The sequence below is a fragment of the Aethalodelphis obliquidens genome, unplaced genomic scaffold, assembly GCF_003676395.1.
Source record: "Aethalodelphis obliquidens isolate GAN/ISIS:26980383/991018 unplaced genomic scaffold, ASM367639v1 scaffold111, whole genome shotgun sequence".
In the NCBI taxonomy this organism is placed as follows: Eukaryota; Metazoa; Chordata; class Mammalia; order Artiodactyla; family Delphinidae; genus Aethalodelphis; species Aethalodelphis obliquidens.
Window position 1 is genome coordinate 2332837 of NW_020838055.1, and position 26523 is coordinate 2359359.

Here is a 26523-nt window from a genome sequence, read left to right on the forward strand (position 1 = left end):
ACACACACACACACACACACACACACACACACACACACACACACACAACTAGAATTTGTCCCAGACCACAAGGCTGGTTAAGTGGTGGAGCTAGAATTCGGCTAAGTGTGGTGGCTCTGGCTCTGACAATGGTTATATACTTCCTGACTTTTTTTTTATCAGTTTTTTAGAGATCCCAGCTATGCGACAAGTAGAACCTATGAAGCCAAACTCAGAGGTAAGACAAGCCATATAAAAAAGGAGAGAAAAACTGAGATTCTGAGTCATAGCAGATTCCACATCCACAGTGTACCCAAGCATTTCTGCCATAAAATACTTAAAACAAGTGTGTAAAGAAGGTAGAGACCTAGCAAAACTTCTTACCACAAAAGTAAAGCAAAAGAATAGCAGCTTGAAGTTAGCTACATCAGAGTAAAAAAGGTATACTATTCAAAGAGTCTGGTATAAGCACAGCTGGATAAACAAAGATTGAAAGGCGAATTTACGTTTAAATGGGCTAAGTTGTGCTTTTAAATAGCAGACTGCCAAGAACTGTAAGTATTTATAAATACTGGCAATTTGCAATTCGGTGGCAATAGGCAAATTAGCCAGAAGAATATACCATGTCTAAATAGGTGAAAAAACCTGACTGGGCTTCTTATGCCAAATCTTTGATTTTGGTTTTAAATGACTCCTTACAGCTTTGTTATGAAAAGCTGAAATTTGCTGTGACACCTAAACGTAGAATCTCAAACTATCATGGATAATTTACCACGAGAAAATATTTATTATTTGATTTTCTGTATTACACCCATGTGCTTTGTGTGTAAAAGCATCCTTCCCTAAACAATTTAAACAAGAGACATCTATTTGCACAGTCACATGTGTATAACAGACAACAGATTAACACTATGAAGATAAGACACGGAAAGGTAATTATAGTGTGATAGATACGGATTTATTTTAGGGGGCAAGGATTTCTGGAAGTCTATAATTAAGGGTCACCAGGCAAAGATAAAAATACTTCCTAATGAACTTCTTCCTTCTAATAAAAGTTTTTCTGCTTCCAATGCAAAGCACAACAGTGCTTTATGTAATTAAGATCAATTTATATGTAGCTATTATCATCATACTTGGCATTCTCTTATTTATTTATTTTAAATTTTTTTGGCCGCAGCCCATGGCACGTGGGATCTTAGTTCCCCGAGTAGGGATCAAACCCGTGCCCTCTGCATAGAAGCACAGAGTCTTAACCACTGGACTGCCATGGAAGCCCTTGGCATTCTTTTAACTAGAAGTCATTCATAAGGAAAATAAGATAAAGGTTCACTTTCTCCTAGATTACATATAATACATATAATCAATAACAAACAGGTACTCACAAGGTGAGTTAGGGAGAAAACTGGACTCGGTTTAGTGAGTATCTGTTACTGAATTCAATCTTTAGCTGCAAAAGCTGATGTGTATGTATCAACAGTTCAAGATTGAGGAAGAAAAAATTTGAAACAATTTCCTTTGAAGCAAGGAATACTGTGTAGCTGAGATATGAACACTGTTCTGAACAGAGTAAGATATTTGTAAACTTTCAGACAATAGCAAAGATTAACTCAGAAGGGGTGCTTTAAGAACCCCCTGCCAAACACATCCAAATATTAATTTTTCTTAATACTGGTCCCACTAAAATATGTAACAGCATCAGGATTACATCTTTACATTTCACTCACATCTCCGGAGTCTTGGATTTGTTTTTTCCATTGAAAAACTCAGGAAGAGCACGCCGTTCAATCACATGAATACTGAAGGGGAAAAAGACAATTAGGAATCCTCTTAGAAAAATAAAATCCTGAAATTTGAGCTAAGCTTGTTTAACTTTCAAAGTGAAACTGATAAAACCAAAAACTGAGCCCTACTTGCAAAATTTAACTGGCTTACACAAGTTCCTATGTATTAACAGTACGTAATAATAAAATTAATATATATAATATATATTTATAAACTTATATATAATATATAGAGCTAAAGAAAGCTTTCCCTTTCTCACCCCCAATACTTACTGTAGTTTTTCTATTCCCATAACCAAACTCTATAAACATAAACACTGAAGAAAAACAACAACAAAAAACACACTGAAGGCTTCAGATTTTATGTTCTTGTCATAATACACTGTAACTAGATGATGAGCCACAAATTAGGAAAAGTTCTTTGGAAATGGGATGACAAAAATCACAGTACTTGGCATGGCAACAAATTTGGTGAAATGAATGATCGACCAAAAGACAACGAAATTGACTGTAATCGGTTTCTCAGGCTCAACATTAATGCACTTTTTCATCCAGCCCTCAGAAACTTTGTGGTGAACTGAATTTTTTAAAATAGTTCAGTGATTTACTGCTTTTAAAAAAGATCACAGAACTAATTTTTAACATTCAGATAAAAAGCACTGATAATTTTATAAAATGTTACAGGTGATAAGCACTATAGAGACCATGTGAAATGATCAGGCCTAAAACACTCTACAAATGAAACCAACTGTACATTTAGCACAAAGGTTTTGACATTAATGCTAATCACTATTTTTCCTGATGACACATTTTAGTTTCTCAGTGCCTTTTCAGATATGCAACATGTACAGAGATTACATGGGAAAGACCAAATCAATAGTCTGTGAATACAAATAAAAGCATTCACTCTTTCATTATTCGGTAACATTTAAATTGTTTGAATTGGATACTACCAAATACTATAAATAAAATGAATCACCTGGAAACTTACAGGAAGATGATTTCTAAGATGAATTTATGTTCCATAGATACATGTATAATGAATTTCCAAGTTTTATTATAAGGAGAATAACTGTAAGCAATTAATAAACTGGTCCTAATATACCTCTCATTGTTATGTTACAGGTTAGGAAGAGGCCACAAAGACAATTTCACCAAGAACAAAACACACAAGAATGTTTAATCACAACCACTTTCTTTTTCAAAAATCTATGTTTGAAGTACTGGCAGCTGATTCCTTAGGTTCTGAGAATGAGTCAAGTAGTAGAAGGAGTGGGATATTCGGAATCAGAAAACCTGAGTTCTTCCAATTAGCAACTCTGCAACTTTGCACCACTTCAACTGAGGCTGTAGTTATCTATAAAATAGGGATATAACTAATACCTCTACTGTCCATCTAACAGCACACTTTGTGACATGCAAAGATCACCATGCAAATGGAAGTGTTTCTGTAAACTATAAAAACCTAAAACACTATGTACTGTTATGACATTCCCCTTTTTTGAGGGGAAAATGCTAGTTTCTCAAGCCATTCTGAATCTTACTCTGTAACTACAAATAACAATAATGAAACTTCCAAATTTCAAAGTAATTTAACATAATAATCAATGTAATGAAGACTGACCTTCAAAGAAAAGCAATATACTTATTCTGTTTCAGCTTCTACTTATTCAAAACAATGAGGAACAGCATTCAGAGTTAGTTTTAAAAAGTATGCTGGGGGCTTCCCTGCTGGCGCAGTGGTTGAGAGTCCGCCTGCCAATGCAGGGGACATGAGTTCGTGCCTTGGTCTGGGAAGATCCCACATGCCGCGGAGCGGCTGGGCCCATGAGCCACGGCAGCTGAGCCTGCGCGTCCGGAGTGCTCCGCAACGGGAGAGGCCACAACAGTGAGAGGCCCGCGCACCGCAAAAAAAAAAAAAAGTATGCTGAAAAGTCTCAATAGTAGAGGCCATACCTTGTGGTTTTAGACAAAAGTAAGCTATGACTCAAATGGACCATCCACCCTATTCTTTTAAGTTGGTTTTAAAAGATATATGTGTGTGTGTGTGTATATATATATATATATATATATATATATATATATATATGCACAGGACCACGAGATTGTAAGGGCAGCATCACTAGACTAAATATATAGCCTTCCAATCAAAGTACCTTAAAGAAACTAACATCTATTTGGAGTTCTGGTTCATACATTTAAAAATAAAAAACTGTCCAACAAAAATCAGCCTGACGTGAAAGAGTTACATTTCATAAGTAATCAATCAGTAAGATAGGTACATCTCCATTTATTTCCACCCATGTTCCAAGGGTGCCACGGTGGCTGTGATAAATGACAGGGAGGGTGCTGAAGAGGTTGTTTTCCTGAACTCTTTTACATGCCAGGGTTTATACAAGAAAGGGCTCCTGTTTCCGATTAACATGAAGCCATTATTGGGTACTAAGATGAATTTTTCTTTAAGAATTTCCATAATGTTTAAAAATCATATAATGAACATCAATATTTTATAATTATTAAATACTCAAGCATTTGCCTGTCTGAACTAAAACTGACTCCAAATGAGTCAGGTTCAAGTTTACAAAATTTTATAATCCTAAATTACAACATAATAGTTTCTATCCCCAAGTAAAACAACCAAAAGAACACAGTCCAAAGTTAAAATAAAATAACTTTCCATTCCCCTTCATCCAGTGTGACAGTGATTACTGATGAGGGGACCTGGGCAGAAGAGCACAATTTTTAAAATAAATTTATTTATTTATTTTTGGCTGTGTTGGGTCTTTGTTGCTGCACGCAGGCTTTCTCTAGTTGTGGCGAGCGGGGGCTACTCTTCATTGCGGTGCGCGGGCTTCTCAATGAGGTGGCTTCTCTTGTTGCGGAGCACAGGCTCTAAGCACGCGGGCTTCAGTAGTTGCAACGCGTGGGCTCAGTAGTTGTGGCTCGTGGGCTCTAGAGCACAGGCTCAGTAGTTGTGGCGCATGGGCTTAGCTGCTCCACGGCATGTGGGATCTTCCCAGACCAGGGCTCGAACCCGTGTCCCCAGCATTGGCAGGCGGATTCTTAACCACTGCGCCACCAGGGAAGTCCTGAGCACAATATAATTTCAAGGAAAGTTTTCCCACTCCTAATTACCATGTTCACAGATGTAAGCAACCTACTCACCAGTTATAATCAAACCACGATGCATAGCTAGGAATAATAATGTGATTGGTCTGCTCTGTCACATTATCTTCACCAGGGTCAACTGACCGACTCTGATCACCTTTGCCAGGATCTTCATCTTCCTGTAGAAAAGAAGCCAAAGTTCAGAGAAAGAGAACTACAGAGAGATATGGAATAGCTTTCAAATTTCTAATAGCAGGTTACAGAAAATGCAGCTAGCTGATCCAATTTCAAGGACCAGGAAAACAAATTTCAAGTAAAAATAGCCTTTCACAGTTTTTAAGGTACCTTCACAAGATGTCCAGATGAGATAGCATATTTTTTTCCTCCTTTTTACAGATGAGGGAATCAACTCATAGAAAGCCCAAAACTTTTTCCACAATAGCCTGCTCCTTATTTGTCTAGTTTTACCTAATCCTCGAATCACAAATCTAAATTACTAGTTCTCAATTTATAAGGAGGTAACACAAGGACACTGAGACATAATGATAAGGTTTCCCCAATCCCAAAGATTGAGTACTAAGTATCTGCCAACAGCGATATGTGCAATATCTCACTTATTCCTCACAATAACAGCAGGTACTGTTTATTATCTCTTTTGTGGATGAGAAAATGATGCACAGAGCTAACAAGACATAAACAGGATAAAACTCCAGAAAGTGCAGCTAGAGGGCCTACACTCTTAACCACTCTTACTGCTGAAAATTAGTTCTGACTTTTATCACATTTATGTAGGTTTTGCAAATGATTCCACCTAAAAACCTGGTTTTGCTAATACAATAATTTCAAAAAGCACTGCTTTAGGTCAAAACACAAGAACATTTTTTATGCTACCAGTAAACAGTAATAATTACTTTTTTTTTTTTTTGGCTGCATGTGGGATATTAGTTCCCCGACCGAGGCCCACAGCAGTGAAAGCACGGAGTCCGAACCACTGGACCACCAGGGAATTCCCCCAGTAATAATTACTTTCAAATAGTATTATCTAACATACGCTTTATATTCAAGGGGATCCAAGTGTCCCATAAATGTCCTTTACAGATTTTTCTCCTCAATACAGAACCTGATCAAGGAGTCCATATTATATATGATATTCATGCCTCCTTAGTCTCCTTTAACCCCTGCCTCCTTTTTGGGGGAGATTTTATGACATTAAAATTCTTGAAGAATCCAGACCAGACAGCTTGTAGAGCATCTACCAATCTCTATCACAATGATTCTTCATAATTAACTTCAGATTAAACATTTTCACAAAGAATACTACAGGAAATAAGCTTATTAACATTTAGATATTTTCAAATTGTGTAGAGTTCTATCTATCAATCTTTTATCTGTGGTGTTTTTACTGTTTTTAATCATATAAAATTCTTTTCTGTTAAGAAACCAGTCAAATTTTGCATCATATTCTTTTACAAAGGTTCCATAGTTTAATTTCTACCTTTAACTTAAATCAACCTAAATTTCCTGTGTTATATTACTTTAGGTGAGGATCTAGCTACTGCTAGAAACTTAAGACAGTAGTTTCCTTAAGATCAATGAATATCAAAAAAAAAATTTTAATGTATGAAATCATCAAGGAAACACTGGTTGTTACTTAAATGATGTTGAAACAAATATGTTAATATTGATGACAAAGGTAAGGAATTTTATTTCCCAAACCAGGGAAGCTAGCAAAATCTATGCTCATCGTTAATTTGTTTTTGTGGCATAGATTCTACAAATTCAATGTGATTCAATTCAGAAAACTTTCTTTATTCAGGAAAACTAGGGAGAGGCTGGTATTGAAATGAATAAAGGCTGACAGTCTACAGTTTAATCATCTCAGTGAGGAAAGAAGCAGGATGATATCATGGGACTGGTGTTAGAGTAACCACCTCTAACCATCTTAGGCTTAAGTTACATAACAGACTTGTCTATAGTTTCAAAAGTACTCCCACCCTTGGCATAAAAAAAAGTGGGGGGGGTAATTCTTTGGTTTTCTATTTTGGTCTCCTTTATTGCCACCCAATACTTTCTACTCTAAAAGATGATGTCTTTTTACAAATGTAATATTCATAAATGTTTATGAGTAGCTCTTTGAATAAAGAAGTTTGATTTTAAAGAAAAAGATCATAAGAACAGTTCAGCTAAAGAGCCATCTGTAGTAGAGTTTCTTGAAATACTTTTCCTTGAAATCCTGTCATGAATATTTTCATTTCATGACTGTGTACAAAACAACAAGTGTCACTATGGGGGAAGTTCTCTGACTCACTGAAAAAGAAAAAAAAAGAACTAACCATTTTCGGCATTAAGGAAGTTATTTCAAGGAGATTAAGGATTAGTTACACATCTTAACACAGTTAGAGATGACAACCTGTATAAACAAGGTGCCATTTATTTAAAAAGAGAAATAAAACCTTGCCTAAAATCCAACACCATCCTACAGCCTAATTATTGACATGTCTCCACAGCAAAATTGATGAAACAGGAAGTAGCTGACTTTAAGGCTCAAAAAAGGTGAAGAGTATGATCAAAGGCTACATCAGTTGTGGACTGGGGCTGCACTAATAGAAATAGGAGTGGGAAAATCAAAGCAAGGCACGGTCCCTGCTCACCTGGAATATTGTGCAGCTCTGATTATTAATTTGCAACCAGGAGAGAAATGGAACCAGAAACTATAGCATATGAGGAATACTACCTGGGAAAATGGCAAATTCCTCTTGATAAAATTTGGGGGGTGGGTCAAGAAAGACAGACTATTTTGGGCGTGTGTTAAAAAGAAATTAAATATCAAAAGGACCTCAAAACAGAATATTTCTAAGGAAACTTCCAAATCAGTGTTTCTACTGCTCGATACACAGGACCCCTACAGTTACTGTTGCACCAGGCCTAACTAAATCATTACCTTTCCTCCTGTTGTGACTGTTTCTTCATCCTGCTCATCTGCAAAACCAAAACACGTAATTCATTTAACAGGTAAATGTTCTCTCGATTACCTGGAAACCTTAAGATTTAAGGAACTGATACTCGCCAGAGAAAAGGAAAGAAACAGAGCATTATTAAAGCTAATTTACCTTGAATAATTCAGTAAATTAGAATTGTACACAGAAGCATAGAGGTGAGTAAAAATTCAAAGCACAAATCATTAAAATTCTCCAACAACAGGGAACTTAAAATTAAATACTACTTGGGCTACAATCTTAGTCATGATCTTACTTAATAATAGGTAAGGAACTTGGTTTGGGCTCTTGCCTCCAGAGGTTTAGTGAAACAAAGTAATGACATTTCAGATCCCAGAGGAAATGAGTAAAGAATGAGGAGTAGAGAAGGAGGTGATAATCAATCCCTACAGACAAAGTCCTGGCAAGAGTGTTAATACCTTCTGAGGATAGGGGACTACAGGACCTAAATGCTAGTGTTGCAAAAGAACAAAGGCAAATCCATGTATAATCTAAACTAAGCAGCTGATTTCCACAGTGAAAAGTAAAAGTGCCATGGTGGAAAAGGTAAGAGGTTACCGCACAAATAATTACATGATTAAGTTTCTATAACATTTTATTTTTTATATAATTATTATGACCCTTGGCAGTGACTAAGGCACTGTAAAGTTTAAAGAGAACACAAGGAAGCCATTTTTTTCATTATTCCTTCAAACAAATATTTCCAAGAATCTGCTATTTGAAAAGCATTAAATAAACAAACGGCTTAGACAGGGGTCAGGATCTATAGCCTACAAGCTAAATCAGGCCCACTGCCTGTTTTTGTATGGAATCTGGGAAATTGACTCTCAGTGTGTTCCTAGTCAATAGTTAACTGAAAAGAAGGGTGGTTCGCTGTGCCTAGACTGTGCACAACGCAGCTTATGATAAACTTCTGCAGCCTGAAATTCTGGTATGTGTTAGGCAGAGGGTACCCTACATTGCCAGTAAAAACACTGATCTTAGACTCTCAAACAAGCTTCCCTAGATGGAAACACTGCATGTGTGTTGCTGTGGGAAGAGTGCACTCTGTGTGATCCCTCACGTAAGGGAGAGAGAATAAGGAAGCCTGCACCCAGACTCTGCCTGTGTTATTTCCCCTTATGATCTGTTTATGCTTCCTATGTTGCTGTGATATATGTCAGCCGTGAGTACAACTATATGCTGAGTTCTATCAGTCCTTCTAGAGAATCTCCAAACCTGGGGATGGTCTTGGGGATTCCTATCATACCTGCAAGTGAAGAATGATTTTTTTTATTTTTACATGGTTAAAGAGAAAATCAATAGAAGAATAAATATATCATGACATATCAAAAATTAACTGAAATTCAAATTTTGGTGTCTATAAATAAAAGTTTTATTGGAATAAGCCATGATCATTTGTTTATATATTATGAATGGCTGTATCTGCATTACAATGGCAAAGCTGACTAGTTGTAACTTAGACCTTATAGCCCAAAATGCCAAAAATATTTACTATCTGGTCCTTTTTAGAAAAGTTTGCCAACCCCTACTTTAGAGGATATAAGAAGATGAGTAGTATTTTAACAGGTTATAAAGAACCAGCCTTCAAACACTTAACTAAATTTTATGCACCAGCCACCGTCCAAGTGCTAAGGACACGGGCTTCCCTGGTGGCCCAGTGGTTAAGCATCTGCCTGCCAATGCAGGAGACATGGGTTTGAGCCCTGGTCCGGGAAGATCCCACATGTCGCGGAGCAACTAAGCCCGTGCGTCACAACTACTGAGCCTGCGCTCTACAGCCTGTGAGCCACAACTTCTGAGCCCGTGTACCACGACTACTGAAGCCCATGCACCTATATAGCCCATGCTCCGCAACAAGAGAAGCCACAGCAATAAGCCCACACACCACGACAAAGTGTAGCCCCTGCTCGCTGCAACTAGAGAAAAGCCCACATGCAGCAACAAAGACCCAGTGCAGCCAAAAATAAATAAAATAAAATAAACAAATAAATAAATTTATTTTTTAAAAAAATGCTAAAGACACAATGATGAACAAGGAAAAGTCCCTGTCTTTATGGAGTTTATATTCCAGTTAAGAGTGGCAGGAGATGGAAGACAAAATAAACAAACAGTAAGATATCAAATGTTGAAAACTGCTATACACAGAGGGAGGAACACTCCCGAGCTCATTCTATGAGGCCACCATCACCCTGATACCAAAACCAGACAAGGATGTCACAAAGAAAGAAAACTACAGGCCAATATCTCTGATGAACATAGATGCAAGAATCCTCAACAAAATACTGGCAAACAGTATCCAACAGCACATTAGAAGGATCATACACCATGATTAGGTGGGGTTTATCCCAGGAATGCAAGGATTCTTCAATATACACAAATCAATCAACGTGATACACCATATTAACAAATTGAAGGAGAAAAACCACATGATCATCTCAATAGATGCAGAGAAAGCTTTCAACAAAATTCAACACCCATTTATGATAAAAACCCTCCAGAAAGTAGGCATAGAGGGAACTTATCTCAACATAATAAAGGCCATGTGTGACAAACCCACAGCCAACAACGTCCTCAATGGTGAAAAACTGAAACCACTTCCACTAAGATCAGGAACAAGACAAGGTTGCTCACTCTCACCACTATTATTCAACATAGTTTTGGAGGTTTTAGCCACAGCAATCAGAGAAGAAAAAGAAGTAAAAGGAATCCAAATTGGAAAAGAAGAAGTGAAGCTGTCACTGTTTACAGATGACATGATACTATACATAGAGAATCCTGGAGATGCTACCAGAAGACTACTGGAGCTGATTGGTGAATTTGGTAAAGTAGCAGGATGCAGAATTGATGCACAAAAGTCTCTTGCATTCCTATACACTAATAATGGGGAATCTGAAGGTGATATTGAGAAAACACTCCCATTTACTATTGCAACAAAAAGAATGAAATATCTGGGAGTAAGCCTACCTTGGGAGACGAAGGACCTGTATGCAGAAAATTATGGAACACTGATGAGAGAAACTGGAGATGATGCAGGTAGATGGAGAGGTATGCCATGTTCTTGGATTGGAAGAATCAACATTGTGAGGGTGAATACACTGCCCAGGGCAATCTATAGATTCGGTGCAGTCCCTATCAAACTACCACTGGCACTTTTCACAGATCTCATGGTTTGTATGGAGGCACGGGAGACCCCAAATAGCCAAAGCAATCTTGAGAAAGAAAGGCAGAGCTGGGGGAGTTGGGTTCCCTGACTTCAGACTGTGCTGCAGAGCTACGGTGGTCAAGGCAGTGTGGTGGTGGCACAAAAACAGAGGTGTAGATCGGTGGAGCAGGATGGAGGGCCCAGAGGTAAAGCCACGCACATATGGCCACCTTATCTTTGATAAAGGAGGTGGGAGTGTACAGTGGAGAAAAGACAGCCTCTTCAGTGAGTGGTGCTGGGAAAACTGGACAGCTTCACATGGAGGAATGAAATTGGAACACTCCCTAACACCATACACAAAAATAAACTCAGAATGGATTGAAGACCTAAATGTAAGGCCAGACACTGTTAAACACTTAAAGGAAGGCATAGGCGGAACACTCCGTGACATGGATCACAGCAGGATCCTTTTTGACCCACCTCCTAGAGAGACGGAAATAAAAACAAAAATAAACAAATGGGACCTAATGAAGCTTAGAAGCTTTTGCACAGCAAAGGAAACCATAGACGGGACAAAAAGACAACCCTCAGAACGGGAGAAAATATTTGCAAATGAAGCAACTGACAAAGGATTAATCTCTGAAATTTAAAAGCAGCTCATGCAGCTCAATATCAAAAAGGCAAACAACCCAATCCAAAAATGGGCAGAAGACCTGGGTAGACATTTCTCCAAAGAAGATACGCAGATTGCCAACAAACACATGAAAGAATGCTCAACATCATTAATCATTAGAGAAATGCAAACCAAAACTACAATGAGATACCATCTCACACCTGTCAGAGTGGCTATCATCAAAAATTCTACAAACAATGAATGCTAGAGAGGGTGTGGAGAAAAGGGAACCCTCTTGCACTGTTGGTGGGAATGTAAACTGATGCAGCCACTATGCAGAACAGTATGGAGGTTCCTTAAAAAACTAAAAATAAAGCTACCATACGACCCAGCGGTCCCACTACTGGGCATATACCCTGAGAAAACCACGGTTTGAAGGGAGTCGTGTACCACAGTGTTCACTGCAGCTCTATTTACGGTAGCCAGGACATGGAGGCAACCTAGGTGTCCATCGATAGATGAATGGATGGAGGGGATGTAGCACATATATACAGTAGAGTACTGCTCGGCCATAAAAAGAAACAAAATTGAGTTGTTTGTGGTGAGATGGATGGGCCTGGAGTCTGTCATACAGAGTGAAGTAAGTCAGAGAGAGAAAAACAAATGGCGTGTGCTAACACATATGTATGAAATCTAAGAAAGGGAAAAACGGTGGTCATGAAGAGCCTGGGGGACGGGAATGGAGATGCAGATGTACTAGAGAGTGGACTTGGGGATATGGGGAGGGGGAGGGGTCAGCTTGGACGAGGTGGGAGAGTGGCGTGGACATATATACACTACCAAATGTAAAACAGATAGCTGGTGGGGGGCGGCCACATGGCACAGGAAGATCAGCTCGGTGCTTGTGACCGCCTAGAGTGGTGGGATGGGGAGGGTGGGAGAGGCAAGAGGGAAGAGATATGGGGATGTGTGTGTATGTATAGCTGATTCACTTTGTCACAAGGCAGAAGCTAACACACCACTGTAAAGCAATTATACTCCAATAATGATGTTAAAAAAAGAAAACTGCTATACAGAGACTAAAAACAAAATAATACATTTTAGAGAGGAATTGGGTGGGTGGATCCTTCAGAGCAAATATAGAGGAAAATCCTCTCTGAGAAGGTGACATTTAAGCTGCAACCTGAGAGAAGGATAAAGCAAGCATTCCACAGAGAGGAAGAAGCCAAATCAAAGAACCTCAGGCACGGATGTACCCCATGACTTCACAAAACTGTGAGCATGAATAGAAGCTGAGAAAAATGAGCGGGACACAAGAGCAGAGTGCAATGATACAAAGCACTAGCACCACAGATAGACAGTCCTGGATCTGAATCTGTGCTCTCTCACTTAACAGCTGTACACTTAGGAACGTTACTGAACCCGTCCAGTCTCTATTTCCTAATCAATGAATCGGGGCTAACATGGTTTTATGGAGAAACGCAAACATATGTAGCATGACACCTGACAGGTACTCACGTTAACATAAAGATGGACCCTGTTCCTTGATTTGTAAATTAGAGACAAATATCCGCTAAAAGCAGACGTGAGGTTAAGTTACAGCACTACCAACATTGAGTCATCCAACTCTGCAGAGGGACTATTTTTTTCTTAGGAAGTGACTAACAAAGAATTCTGGGTAAGGCCGTCAAAAATGAACTTTTTGTCCTTTGGGTCTTAGTAAACCAAAGGATAATCAACTTCTCACTAAATGGGGGTAGTACAATATAATGATTGCACTCTCTCTGGTCAACTTATACTATTTCATTTTAGTTTAACAGATTTTCATCCCTGAAGGAGTTTGGTACCCAATGGAAATAGACTTCTGATAATACAAAAGTAGGAGGAGCACCCTTCACTCTGACTCCTAGATGGTAATACTCAATAAATGTTCTCTTCCTCCTTCTAGATGTGGGCAAATACACTCTCACCTCAGCCCCTGAATCTTGACCTTCCAGCGATTTCACAAAAGAAAGAAATGACTGGGTATACTTGGCTCAGTGGCATATAAGGCAAAATATAGATCAGTTAAAAAACAAACAACTCTGAAAAATAATTCTCAGTTGATGGATCAGGTCACCCTTGGCATGGTTCAGGTTATAGCCAATGCAGAAAGTCAGATGCTTAAATGATACATGGGAAGCCTGTTGGTCCCTGGATGAAAGGCCAGGACAAAGAGCCAAACTCTCCAGCTATGGTCAGCAGCATCCACAGCCACAGCACTCCTGATTGAGACCTCAATTTGTTCACAAATACAATGGGAAGATCTCCTATACCCAGCACTAAAACTTTTAATCCAGTTGGAACCCCATCCTTTTCCTAAAATTGGCTTCAATTTGACTCCTCTGATAAAATCTATGACAAAAATATTCTAATAGTCACATCACTTTTAAAAAGACAATTGTCCACTCCCTTAAAACTACAGAATTATTCTTTTTCGGGATATAACTTTAAAAATATAAACTATCATTCTATTTAACAAATTGTCCCAGTGAAGAGTATTCAAGTCTTAACAATATTTTACCCTTTCACATTATTAAGAATATAAAACAAAAGACTGTTTATAGTTAGTTTTTGCTTTCTTGGCCTTTGATTCAGTGGATAAGTGATGGCTGTAGAATAGGTGACATAAACTTATGGAAAATGAAAATTACTACTAGTTACTAAAGATCCATATTCTATTAATAATGTTAAAAACAATTACGATAGAAGGATTTTGACAGTATCTCATTTTTTTGTTTATTTTGTTGACCTAACACCACCTTTATATAAACTGTCATCAAGACAATTTTCTGCTTTACTTTTAACTTAACCAAAAATAGAATCATCCACTGATGTACAATGACAGGCTTTATGCCAGAAAAAGCAAGATGTATTTAGTGAAATGAAGTAGAAAAACTCTCCCAAACACCCACTCATGTCTGCCATCAAGAATCACAGCAGTTTATTTGAAATACAGAATTCACTTGACTAGGACACAGTGAAATACAAGTCTCATTTTCCACATAAGGAGATCTTGAAAATCCCTATTAGGTCTAAAATCCCATCAATTCATAAATTTAATATATACTGAAAACACGAGGATCCCCTTTGATTTTTACAAATGAAGAAAGTAAATGAGATCATTATATATATAACTTTCAGGAACAAAGATGTTTAAAACTATCCTTACTTTTAAAAACTGGAACAAGTGACTACCCTCAAAGCACATCCAAGAATTAGACCTTACTTGTGAAAGTGTACTCCATAACTGGAAAATACAGTAAAAGGATGATGTGACTCTCATTTTATCCTGATAAGGAAATTTTCTCTTTTTTAAAATATTTACTTATTTGGCTGCACCGGGTCTTAGTTGCGGCATGCGGGCTCTTAGCTGCAGCATGCGAACTCTTAGTTGTGGCATGCATGTGGGAACTAGTTCCCTGACCAGGAATCAAACCCAGGCCTCCTGCATTGGGAGCACAGAGGAGTCTTAACCACTGGACCATCAGGGAAGTCCCAAGGAAAGTTTCTGTTGGCTTACAAAGTATTAACAGTCAACAGATTCTTGTTCTGAAGACACAAAATCAATTTGCACATGTTGTGAAACAAATACTTCAGGCAGATTATTAAAAGTGCTCTAATTATAACTGTTTCTTTAAAACTCAGATATTCTGATTTAGATATAATATTACCACCTTTGCTAGTTTGCAGGAAAACTACGCTCTGAGAGAGGCAGATCAGTAAGAATGGAGAGAGTGGATCATAAGAAATTAAATTTCCTGGGCTTCCCTGGGGGCACAGTGGTTGAGAATCTGCCTGCCAATGCAGGGGACATGGGTTCGAGCTCTGGTCTGGGAAGATCCCACATGCCGCGGAGCAACTGGGCCCGTGAGCCACAACTACTGAGCCTGCGCGTCTGGAGCCTGTGCTCCGCAACAAGAGAGGCCGCGACAGTGAGAGGCCCGCGCACCGCGATGAAGAGTGGCCCCCACCTTCCACAACTAGAGAAAGCCCTCGCACAGAAACGAAGACCCAACACAGCCAAAAATAAATAAATTTATTAAAAAAAAAAAAAGAAATTAAATTTCCTAATATGGTAGCAAACTAAATAACAATGGTACTAGCATAGCCATAGATAATATCTGTGCTAGAAAGCATAGCAACTGAAATCTCTCAGTAAAGAAAGGATTATCAAGGGAGCTGACATATTCAAGAGACAAAACTGTATAGATTTTCTGATTTTTACCTAGATCTGCTACAGTTCCTCCTTTAACAGGTGTATTTTCACTATCTTTCTTTGGGTTTACTAGAAAGAAAAAAAAGAATTATGTTTTAGGGGGAAAGTTCAACTTGTTTTTAAGAAAACAGAATAGAAGATTAAAAAATACACGACTCTCACTGCATCTCCACCATCATTCAGCACTTATCCTTGTGTAAAACCTACTCACCTTCATGTAAAAACCGCAAGCCCAGCTGAGAAACATTAACACTTAATGTAACAGACAATATTCTGTAATTAATTAAACAAGCAGCCATCTTTTTCATCATAAAAGCAAACAATACAGAAATAATAAACAGAGAGAAAACTCTGAAAAGAACCTTTCAACCACTTTACCAAAAGTATTTTTTGTGTTTTTTTGTGCACTTGTGGATTCCCATTTCTGTGCCATTCATTAAGACAGACAAATTGAGGGAGAACCAATACCTTTTATACATATATGTAGAATTCAAAACTGTGCTTATTTCCTTAGTACTCTACTTTTGTACTTAGGTTTCTACTTTTGTAACAGTGCGCCTGTGTGATCTTTCCATGTATTTTTAGTTACGTCTCTTTCGTTTTTAATAGACACTCTGTGTCCATGAGTGGATCATGAGGTAACTAGCCCTATATCAATGGAAACTTTATTTTCAATTTTTCATTACTGTGTAATCAACATTCTTTTATATTTATGCATGCATGTAATTACTTAATATGGATTATGAAATTAAAACTGTTATTGTACAGTTTTTTAAATTTAATAGATATAGCCAAATTGTGTTAAGTGCCTTCATCAATTTATACTTCCATCAATAGCATCTGAGAGTACTCACTTCCTCAGAACAGTTGTACTTTGGGGATCATCTACTTTCTAAGTTTTGGAAATCACACGGATGAAAAGTTACTTTAATGATTTACATATCCTTGGTTATGTGAGATTAAGCATCTTTTCATACATTTATTGATCCCAGGTTTTTTAATAAAATTACTAGTACATAATACTTTGTCCTTTATTCCATAAAGTTTAAGAATCTTTATACATATTTAGGGCTTTAATTCTTTGTTTTTTAAATGGGTAATGAATATTTTCTCTAAGACTAACACTTGTTTAAAGTACATTAGTATTTGGAAATTTACTTTTATAGTTTTGTTTTTATTTTATTTTTTTAAACTAATTATTTATTTTTTGGCTGTGTCGGGGGCCACACTGGGTCTTCGTTGCTGCGTGTGGGCTTTCTCTAGTTGCGGTGAGTGGGGGCTACTCTTCGTTGCAGTGTGCAGGCTTCTCATTGCGGTGGCTTCTCTTGTTGCGGAGCACAGCCTCTAGGCACGCAGGCTTCAGCCATTGTGGCATGCAGGCTCAGTAGTTGTGGCTCGCAGGCTCTAGAGTGCAGGCTCAGTAGTTGTGGCACGTGGGCTTAGCTGCTCCACGGCATGTGGGATCTTCCTGGACCAGGGCTTGAACCCGTGTCGCCTGCATTGGCAGGCGGATTCTTAACCACTGCATAACCAGGGAAGTCCCTACAGTTTTGTTCTTAAATTGAGCACTTTAATCCACCTGAAGTTTAAATTCTTATATACGATACAAAGAAAAATACTAAAATTTACAGGACTTGTGGAACAGTCTGATCTTTTCCCATTTATTTGTGTTGCTAAATTCATAATAATTTAAATTTATTCACAAATATAGATCTACATTTGAATTTCCCATTCTATTTTTTCTTTTTTTGGCTGCGTTGGGTCTTTGTTGCAGCATGCAGGATCTTTCATTGAGGGTGCAAAGGCTCTTCGTTGCAGCACGAGGGCTTCTCTCTTAGTTGTGGCGTGCCGGCTCCAGGGTGCGTGGGCTCTGTAGTTGTGCTTGAGCTCCAGGACGCATGGGCTCTGTAGTTTGCAGCACTGGGGCTCTCTAGTTGAGGTGCACGGGCTCAGTTGCCCCACAGCACGTGGGACCTTAGTTCCCCAACCAGGGATAGAACCCGTGTCCCCGCATTGGAAGGAGGATTCTTTACCACTGGACGACCAGAGAAGTCCCTGAACTGGCCATTCTATTCCACTGATGAATGCAGCCATTCTTGCGTCTAAACCATACTACATTAATTATTATAGCTTCCCAGTTTTAGATGGTTATCTCTTAGGACTATCACCACCTTCATAGTTTTTATTTAAAATTATTCTTTTGATTGCCTTTGTGAATGTTCTCTTCTATATGACCTTTAAAATATATTTGTGTGGTTTTTACTGCCCAATTTTGTATAACACAGTGATTTTTAGAAACTCATATAACATTATAGATGACTATATTTTTCATTTCTTAAAAATACAAATGACTACTTAAAAAAGAACAAAAAAGAAAAATGTAGGGATTACAACACACATCAAAGTAAAATACATGAAAACATTACAAGACAGGAGAGGGCATAGGTTAGATTATATTATGGTAAATTTCATACATTTTTATCTCAACTAGACAACAGTGATTCTAAATCGATTTGATAAATTAAGGATATATTATATACTGTAATCCCTAGAGCAACCACTAAGAAAAATATAGCTAAAAAGCAAATAGAGAACAAGAAAATCCATAGACAGGAAGTAGTATAGTGGTTGCCAACACATGGGGAAAGGGAATAATTTGGGCTAACTCCTAATAAGTACAGGGTTTCTTTTCATAGGGATGAAAACATCTGGAATTAAGACAGTGGTGATGACTGCACAACATAGTGAGTTTACTAAAAACCACTGGAGTGATTAAAATACACTTTAAAACGGTGACTTTTATGCTCTGTGAAGTTTAAAACTATGCTATATATAGGGATTTCCCTGGCGGTCCAGTGGTTAAGACTGCTCTTCCAATGCAGGGGGCATGGGTTCGATCCCTGGTTGGGAAGCTGGGATCCCACATGCCGCGCTGCATGGCCAAAAAAACCACAACAAAACAAAACCAGGCTATATATAAAAGAAACCATGTAAGTTCAAAAAGAAAAGAAAATAGCGAGGGGCTAGAATAGAACACTAAAAGCTAAAGAGGAAATGAGAGGGACAAATGGGAAAAAAACAGCATGATTGTAGACTTAAACCCAACCATATAGATAATTATGTTACATTTAAGTAGACTACATACTCCAATTAAAAACAGAAAATGTGTATATTGGGGGAAAGAACTAAGTCTCCACAAATTGATGTTTAAAAGCAATGCTTTACATAATCAGAGTGAAAGTAAAAGAATGCCAGAGAGGTACAAATTGAAAACATAAAATGTAAGAAAAAATTTATAGGACTGCTGAAGTCTTAAGTTCAGTGGGGACTAATAAAACATAGAAATTTAATGAAAAGGATGTGGTGAGATGAGGTTTTATTATTATCAGAGAACTTAGATTTCAAGACAAGCACTAACATGGCACCTAACATGATACAAGCCTCAATTCATCAGAAGAACAACGATGATCTAGATGTATATGCCCTTAAACAGCAGAGCTTCAAAGTACAAGAAAATACAGGAAGAAAAAAATTTAACAGGAATAAAGGGACAGACAAATCCACAATCACAGTTAAAAAGGTCTAACATCTGCCTCCCAATAACTGATTTAAATAGGTTTAATTGTGCATAGATACATACTCCATTTTTCCATACGTATATTGATTCTGTTGGGATTTTAAAACCATTAACTTTAAAGCATTACTAAATTTTGAGAACTTTTTGATCACAGTGTGTTTTCCCGATAAATAGCAAAAGTATACCAAAAGACAGGAAAAGAGGGAATTTCACATACGTTAACCTTCAAGGGGTAATCTATTAATATTTGAAAGTTAAGAACTGGAGACACAGAGCAAGAAGTGAATCATCCCATGGCACCGCTGAGAATAATTAAATCACGTCTAACACTCTCACAGTCTAGGCAAAAGGATACAAACCATTTTTTGGAAGAACCACCTCCTCTATGTTGGGTACAGGTGTTGGGTCTTCCATGTCCTTGGTAAGATCTTCTTGCTCATCTTCCTCTTTCTGACTTCTCCGCTTCCCATAAAGACTAGCTTGGCTACAACATAAAAGATACAAAATCACAAACAAGACTGACGATAGCTAGTTACAGCAAACAATTTCAGAGGCTTTAACTACACTGTTAGAGAATCTATGTTCAGAATCACTTTAAAAGACAAACAGAAATCAAAAAAGTTAGATACATTCCCTAAATTACATCTAACCAGTCAAAAGGAAAAGAAAACTTTTAGGGCACAAGAAATGACCACAGAAATTCTGCAATACAAATTTGCAGACAGTACCCTAAAAGGTGCTTAGTGTAATAAAAAAACATCTGCTACAGAAATACAGCACATATTTTATCTCAGATCATAAAGAATCACTTACATAAGAAATTTTCTCAAAGATATATACAAATAACTGCTTTTTGGATTTCTTTGGTTTTCTGTATTTTCCTGGCTCTTCGTAACATCCAAACATCAGGAACTGCAAAGTAAAATCACTTAGGACAGTACTAACTTTTGTATTTTGTAAAAATTGTCATTGTTCTTTAACCACCTGAATTCAATCAAATCAACATTTATTTTTAAAACTAACATATGCCAGGGCTTCCCTGGTGGCGCAGTGGTTGAGAGTCCGCCTGCCAATGCAGGGGACACGGGTTTGTGCCCCGGTCCGGGAAGATCCCACATGCCGCAGAGCGGCTAGGCCCATGAGCCATGGCCACTGAGCCTGCGCATCCGGAGCCTGTGCTCCACAACGGGAGAGGCCCGCGTACCGCAAAAAACAAAAACAAAAACAAAAAAAAAACTAACACATGCCAGAAAGCATATTAAAGTTCAAACAAGAATGGAATGATTCCTTACCTTGAGGAATTACAGGGAATTCAGGACAGAAATCATTAACTACCTCATATAATGTGATGTGTACCAATACAAAGAAATGAATACAAGGACCACAAAAATACAACTCAGACAAAGAGAACTGTAACAATTTACTAAAAGGTTGGCAATGTTTCAGGATGATGAGTAAAAGCATAAAAGCTTAAGAAAAAAATTCCCCGTTTTGGGGTAGTAATCTAGAATACACCGACAAGGGAGGCAGAATGGAGAAAGAGCTTGCTGAGTCCTCACACTGCTGAGAGAACGCTCCAAGTTCTCTTTTTAGAGGGATAACATGTTGGCATAGGTTAGAATAAGGTATACAGAGTAAAAAAATTTGTTTAATAAAAATTACATGACAATTTTTTTTTAAGCCTATGAAACTAAAGGTGGCAAGGAGGTAAAATACTTCAAAATGAAGAAAAGATGCAGGGAAGATGAATAAAACAAATGTTAGGAAAACAGGTTTCAAGATGTTTTAGTTAAATAGACTATTCTAAGGGGAGACTTAAATGAGCAAAGTCCTGCTCATTAGAAGGCAGATGCATTCAATTAAAGGACGCGCATATATTTATTTTGGGAAACTAAATTTGGTGGGTATTATACTCAGAGTAGAGGCTAAATGCCACCACTGTGAGCATCCCAGACAACACATTTTGATTCTGTGACCACTCATGTCCTGGCAGCCCATCTTAGCCCATAAAGGGGAGAGTAGCACATTGATTTCAGGCCGGGAAACATTTGGAAAAGTTGTTATGATATTCTTTACAAGGATCTCAGGTAGCTCTGAAATCTCTGAACATCAACAATAAGTTTCAGAATGCAAGTTTAAGAGATAAGGTTACCCTCAATAATCCCCAAGAAAAACCTATTTTGTTCTTTTAATTTTTATGTCACAGTACATGTGACTTGATAAAATAACAAAAATCTTTTTATAACTGTAACTGACTCATTAATATTATTTATAAAACTAAATAAGAGTTTCTTAACTTCCCTAAAAGCTTTTACGCATGGTTAAGAACGCTTAAGTAACCTTACCCTTCAAGAAATAACGTGATTCAAGGCATGTTCTGGGCAACAAAAGGCAAATTTGGCTAGAGAAGAATGTCACAAAAGGAAGCTGATGGAGAGAAGATGACTGCACTGTAAAGATCTACTTGACAACAGCCAGAAAGTCGACAAATTTACTACCACATGAAAAGAATAAATTTTGCAAACTGTCATTTTCTAAAACTAAACTATAATCTCTGAAAAAATGCTCAAAATATATTTTGAGGGACTTCCCTGGTGGCCCAGTGGTTAAGATTTCGCCTTCCAATGCAGGGGGTGTGGGGTCGATCCTTAGTAGGGGAGCTAGGATCCCACGTGCCTCCCCACCAAAAAAAACAAAGACATAAAACAGAAGCAATATTGTAACAAATCCAATAAAGACTTTAAAAATGGTCCACATCAAAAAAAGTGTCTAAAATATGTTTTGAGCTAGACAACCCTGAAATTATTAACTATCTACTTAGTACATAATCATAAAATTATTATTTACTGTCTACCATTTACAGGCATCTACTTCAGGCCAGGCACTGTGCAAGGTCTTTAAAGTCTCACTTAATCCTCACAACAACCTATTCAATAGAAACCAAAATCTCTACTCAAGCAAGATTCACTAAGTACAAACGTGACTTACTGAATAAGGCACTACACTGCTGCAATTTGCAGAATATGGAGCAGACAGAGGTTCAACTCCTCTATAAGTCATTTGGATCATGTAGGGGACAGGTGGTAAAACTGGAGAAAGACAGTAACTCGTGAATATAATTTCTTAAATTCCTTACCAACCACACTTCTCAATACAAACACTGATACAGAAAAAACGTTCTATTCAGAGATAGAAATGTATAAAATTGACATAAGATGCCCATAAGATAACATCCCATAACAAGATGAACTATCAAAGCAAAGACTTCCAACCAAGTCAAAGTAAGACAAACGTCCAATGTAAATGTAAAAATCTGCAAAGTTCTTTAGTCTGTTTCAGTGCCTTCTGAATCATGCTGCAGTTCTTACCCTTTCTTCCCGCTCTTCTTCCGGGATTCTGTGGGTGTGGGAGGTGGAGGGGAAGGTGAATGTTTCCTCTTTCGAGCATTAGCTGATGCTTTTCTATCTCTTCTCTCTGGACTTCTGACTGGCTAGGAAGAAGTAAATGGAAGTAAATATCGGCTAGCTTTGCTGACTCCTCAGTTTCTACAAACCCCTTGTCCAAAGGTGAGTTTTCACAAAGATAATACCAAACACAAGTGCGCAGAGGAAATGAAAGGCACAACATTAAGCATCCTCGACCATAAGCAGTCAGGAGACTTTCCCTGACCTTCCAGGTGATGCACCATCAATGGATATATTAGAACCATCCCACAGGTATTCAAACTATGCTACAAAACAGACATGCCCAAACCCCTCACAACTAAAAACTGTTCCTGCTCAAATTCTGTGTTCCCAGGTGGGAAAAGCATTTTCAATAACCACTGGAAAAATATGAAACACATGCTATTAAATTAATGAAATACAAAGACTGGCTGAATGATCTTGTGAAAATGTACCAGAAACTACTCCTAGTTCATCATTAAAAGGAATATAAGAGAAAATGACTCAAAAGAGGTAAAATTTTACAAGACTGCATCTTATGATTTAAAAGTCAACCCACAGGGGCTTCCCTGGTGGCGCAGTGGTTGGGAGTCTGCCTGCCGATGCAGGGGACACGGGTTCGTGCCCCGGTCCGGGAAGATCCCACATGCCGTGGAGCGGCTGGGCCCGTGAGCCATGGCCGCTGAGCCTGTGCGTCCGGAGCCTGTGTTCCGCAACGGGAGAGGCCACAACAGTGAGGCCCGCGTACCGCAAAAACAAAACAAAACAAAAAAAAGTCAACCCACAGGTGTAAAACTATCCCTATCTGCAGATGACATGATCTTATATATGGATAACCCCAAGGAATCCACAAAAAAACTATTAGAGCTAATAAACAAGTTCAGCATAGTTGCAGGCCATACATCAATATACAAAAGTCAGCCTGTAGATGATAAATTTAATACCAATTTAATAAAACAGACCATAATAAAGAAAATACACCTAAAATGATCCACAGTATTGCATCTGAGGTTGAAAAACGAATCAGAGATTAAAACATCAATTAGACATTAATGATTGGGACTTCTCTGGTGGCGCCGTGGTTAAGAATCCGCCTGCCAATGCAGGGAACACGGGTTTGAGCTCTGGTCCAGGAAGATCCCACATGCCGCGGAACAATTAAGCCCGTGTGCCACAACTACTGAGCCCGTGTGCTCCAACTACTGAAGCCAGCGCACCTAGAGCCTGTGCTCCACAACAAGAGAAGCCACCACAATGAGAAGCCTGTGCGCCACAATGAAGCATAGCCCCCACTCGCCGCAATGAGAGAAAGCCCACACGCAGCAACGAAGACCCAACGCAGGCAAAAAAAAAAAATATCCAAAGCAAATAGGGATGAACTAAAAATAAAAAGATATGAAAAAGACTCAGTTTTTAAATATTTTTCTTAAAGATAAAGAATATATGGTGTGTGACAGACTTTTAGTAAGAAAGTCTTGGGGCTGAAAATAGGTATGAAAGAACTACACTTTCTAAATTATTGGTTAAAAGTATATGCCTCAAAGATTTTTTTCAAAAAACTAAAAAACAAAACCAAAAGCAAAAATCTTAAGTGTCCCCAATGAAAAAAGACTTCCGGAATCACAGGTATCTACCTGAAGCTGTCATAACCCAACACTAACACATCTAAGCCTTCTCAGTCTCAAGTCTTCCTCTAGTGACACACCTACCTCCCAACTTGTGACTTATAACAAAACATGGATAAATATTTAAATGATTGGGCTTCTTAAAGGATTAAAGAGTATTAAATGTCAAGTCCCCCTACCTGAAAAAAGGACTGAACTGTAACTATGAGACCTTTAAGGCCTATACTTTATACTAACTACTATATGTTCCTTAACAAAGCTATTAAAAAATATTAAAACTAAATCAGTTTTCCCTTGGAAAATGAAGAGCTAAGTTAAATTACCCCATGATGACATTTGGCTCACAAAATTAATACTCAGATCTAGAGAACAAAATCAGTTGTACTACCTTGCACACTGCATGGGCCACTTTAAATCTTAATGACCCTCTGAGATTCTCATGCCCCTTTTTGGGGGATGCCAGCTCCTGAGATGGTTGTTATGGCCATTTAGTAACTTTTATATATACTTGATGGCTGACAGTTTATTAATGAAGATTTGATAACATTCAGGCCAAGAAAGAAGAAAACACCAAGTGAGAAAAATGGTGCCAAACCAAATACCTCTTCATTCTTTGTTGAAATTCGCTGACGAAAACTCACGGGCTTCCTGTTCTCATCCACCTCATAATCCTCCTCATTCATCCATTCATTGAAAACATCAGTGTCCAAAATCCATTTTGCATGAACCTAAAGTCACATCAAAGCATGAATATCTACATAAATAATAAATCACTACAGTTTTTAAAGTAAAGTAGCTGATTTATTACACTCAAAGCCTCAACTGCATAGAAGAGTTTAAAAATACGACTATTAGTGACATATGAGTGGCAACTTTACCACTTCAATTTTCATTCCATGTCTTTTACTGAGTAAACAGTAAAAAAGCATGACTAGTTTTGTGTAGGCTTTGATAACCAAGACCCTGAAATTGGATAATCATGTCATCTTTTTTATTTCAGTTTTATTTAGGTGTAAATGAAAAATAAAACTGATTTTAAGATTTTTATTTAAGGTGTACGTTGTGATTTGATATACATACACATTGTGAAAGGATTCACCCCCCCCCAGCAAATTAATACATCCATCCCCTCACATATTTATCTTGTGTGCGTGTGCACGCGTGTGCACACGAGAACACTTAGGTCTACTCTCTTAGCAAATTTCAACTTTACAGTACAGTGTTATCAACTTTTGTCACATTTGACATTAGCTCCTCAGACCTAATTTATCTTATAGCTGAAAACTGGTACCCTTTTACCAACCGTTTCCTATTTCTCCTACCCCCCAATCCCTGGCAACCACTTTTCTACAGTTTCTAGGAGTTTGACTTTTTTTTTTTCTTTAAAGATTCCACATATAAGTGACACCATGCAGTACTTGTATTTCTCTACCTGGCTTATTTCACTAATCCGTGGCATCTTCATCTTCACAAAAATCAGTGACAGAAACATTCAAAGGCAAAAGGCCAAAGTAAATCATTGCTTTAGGCATAAAGAATGTCTCTAGGTTTATACATTCGATAACATTCTAAGAAATGATGAAAGAGGACATTTACTGACATGTTGCCCAGCCCTGTCAAGTACACATGGTGCTCTAAAGAGGCCTTTCAGGGACAGCCAAGGTTGGGACAGGGTGGAGAAGTGAGAGTCAGATTTGGGGTTCTTCCCAGTCCTTTACATGGCCACTTCTTTTTTTTTTTTTTTTTTGTTAACGTTTCTAAGAATAAAAGGAAGGGTTCTCTGGATGTCATACAGATACACATGTAGATACGGATATATATAGATATTTAAACCACAGCCCTAGCCTCTATAATACTTCTATTCATTCAACAGTATTTCTCAAAGTGAGCACAATTGGAATTGGGGACTAGACTTCTTTCCTGTGTGGGACTGATGTTCAGTCATGGGTGATGTGTGTGTGTGTGTGTGTGTGTGTGTGTGTGTGTGTGTGTGTGTGT

The 26523-nt window shown here is 38.0% G+C and overlaps 1 protein-coding gene across 3 annotated transcripts in view; it reads right to left on the reverse strand.

Annotated features, from left to right (window-relative positions):
- The window catches only part of SMARCC1 (SWI/SNF related BAF chromatin remodeling complex subunit C1), a 180349-nt gene that overhangs the window by 88584 nt on the left and 65242 nt on the right, over positions 1 to 26523 (reverse strand). For all 3 annotated transcript variants that reach the window (XM_027097002.1, XM_027097001.1, XM_027097003.1), the window contains exons 9-15: positions 25128 to 25253; positions 22826 to 22947; positions 19817 to 19941; positions 15890 to 15949; positions 7810 to 7847; positions 4926 to 5047; positions 1704 to 1775 (exon numbers count right to left, since the gene is read on the reverse strand). In XM_027097002.1, coding sequence (XP_026952803.1) covers positions 1704 to 1775; positions 4926 to 5047; positions 7810 to 7847; positions 15890 to 15949; positions 19817 to 19941; positions 22826 to 22947; positions 25128 to 25253 — 665 coding nt within the window. The remainder of the gene's footprint in view (positions 1 to 1703; positions 1776 to 4925; positions 5048 to 7809; positions 7848 to 15889; positions 15950 to 19816; positions 19942 to 22825; positions 22948 to 25127; positions 25254 to 26523) is intronic.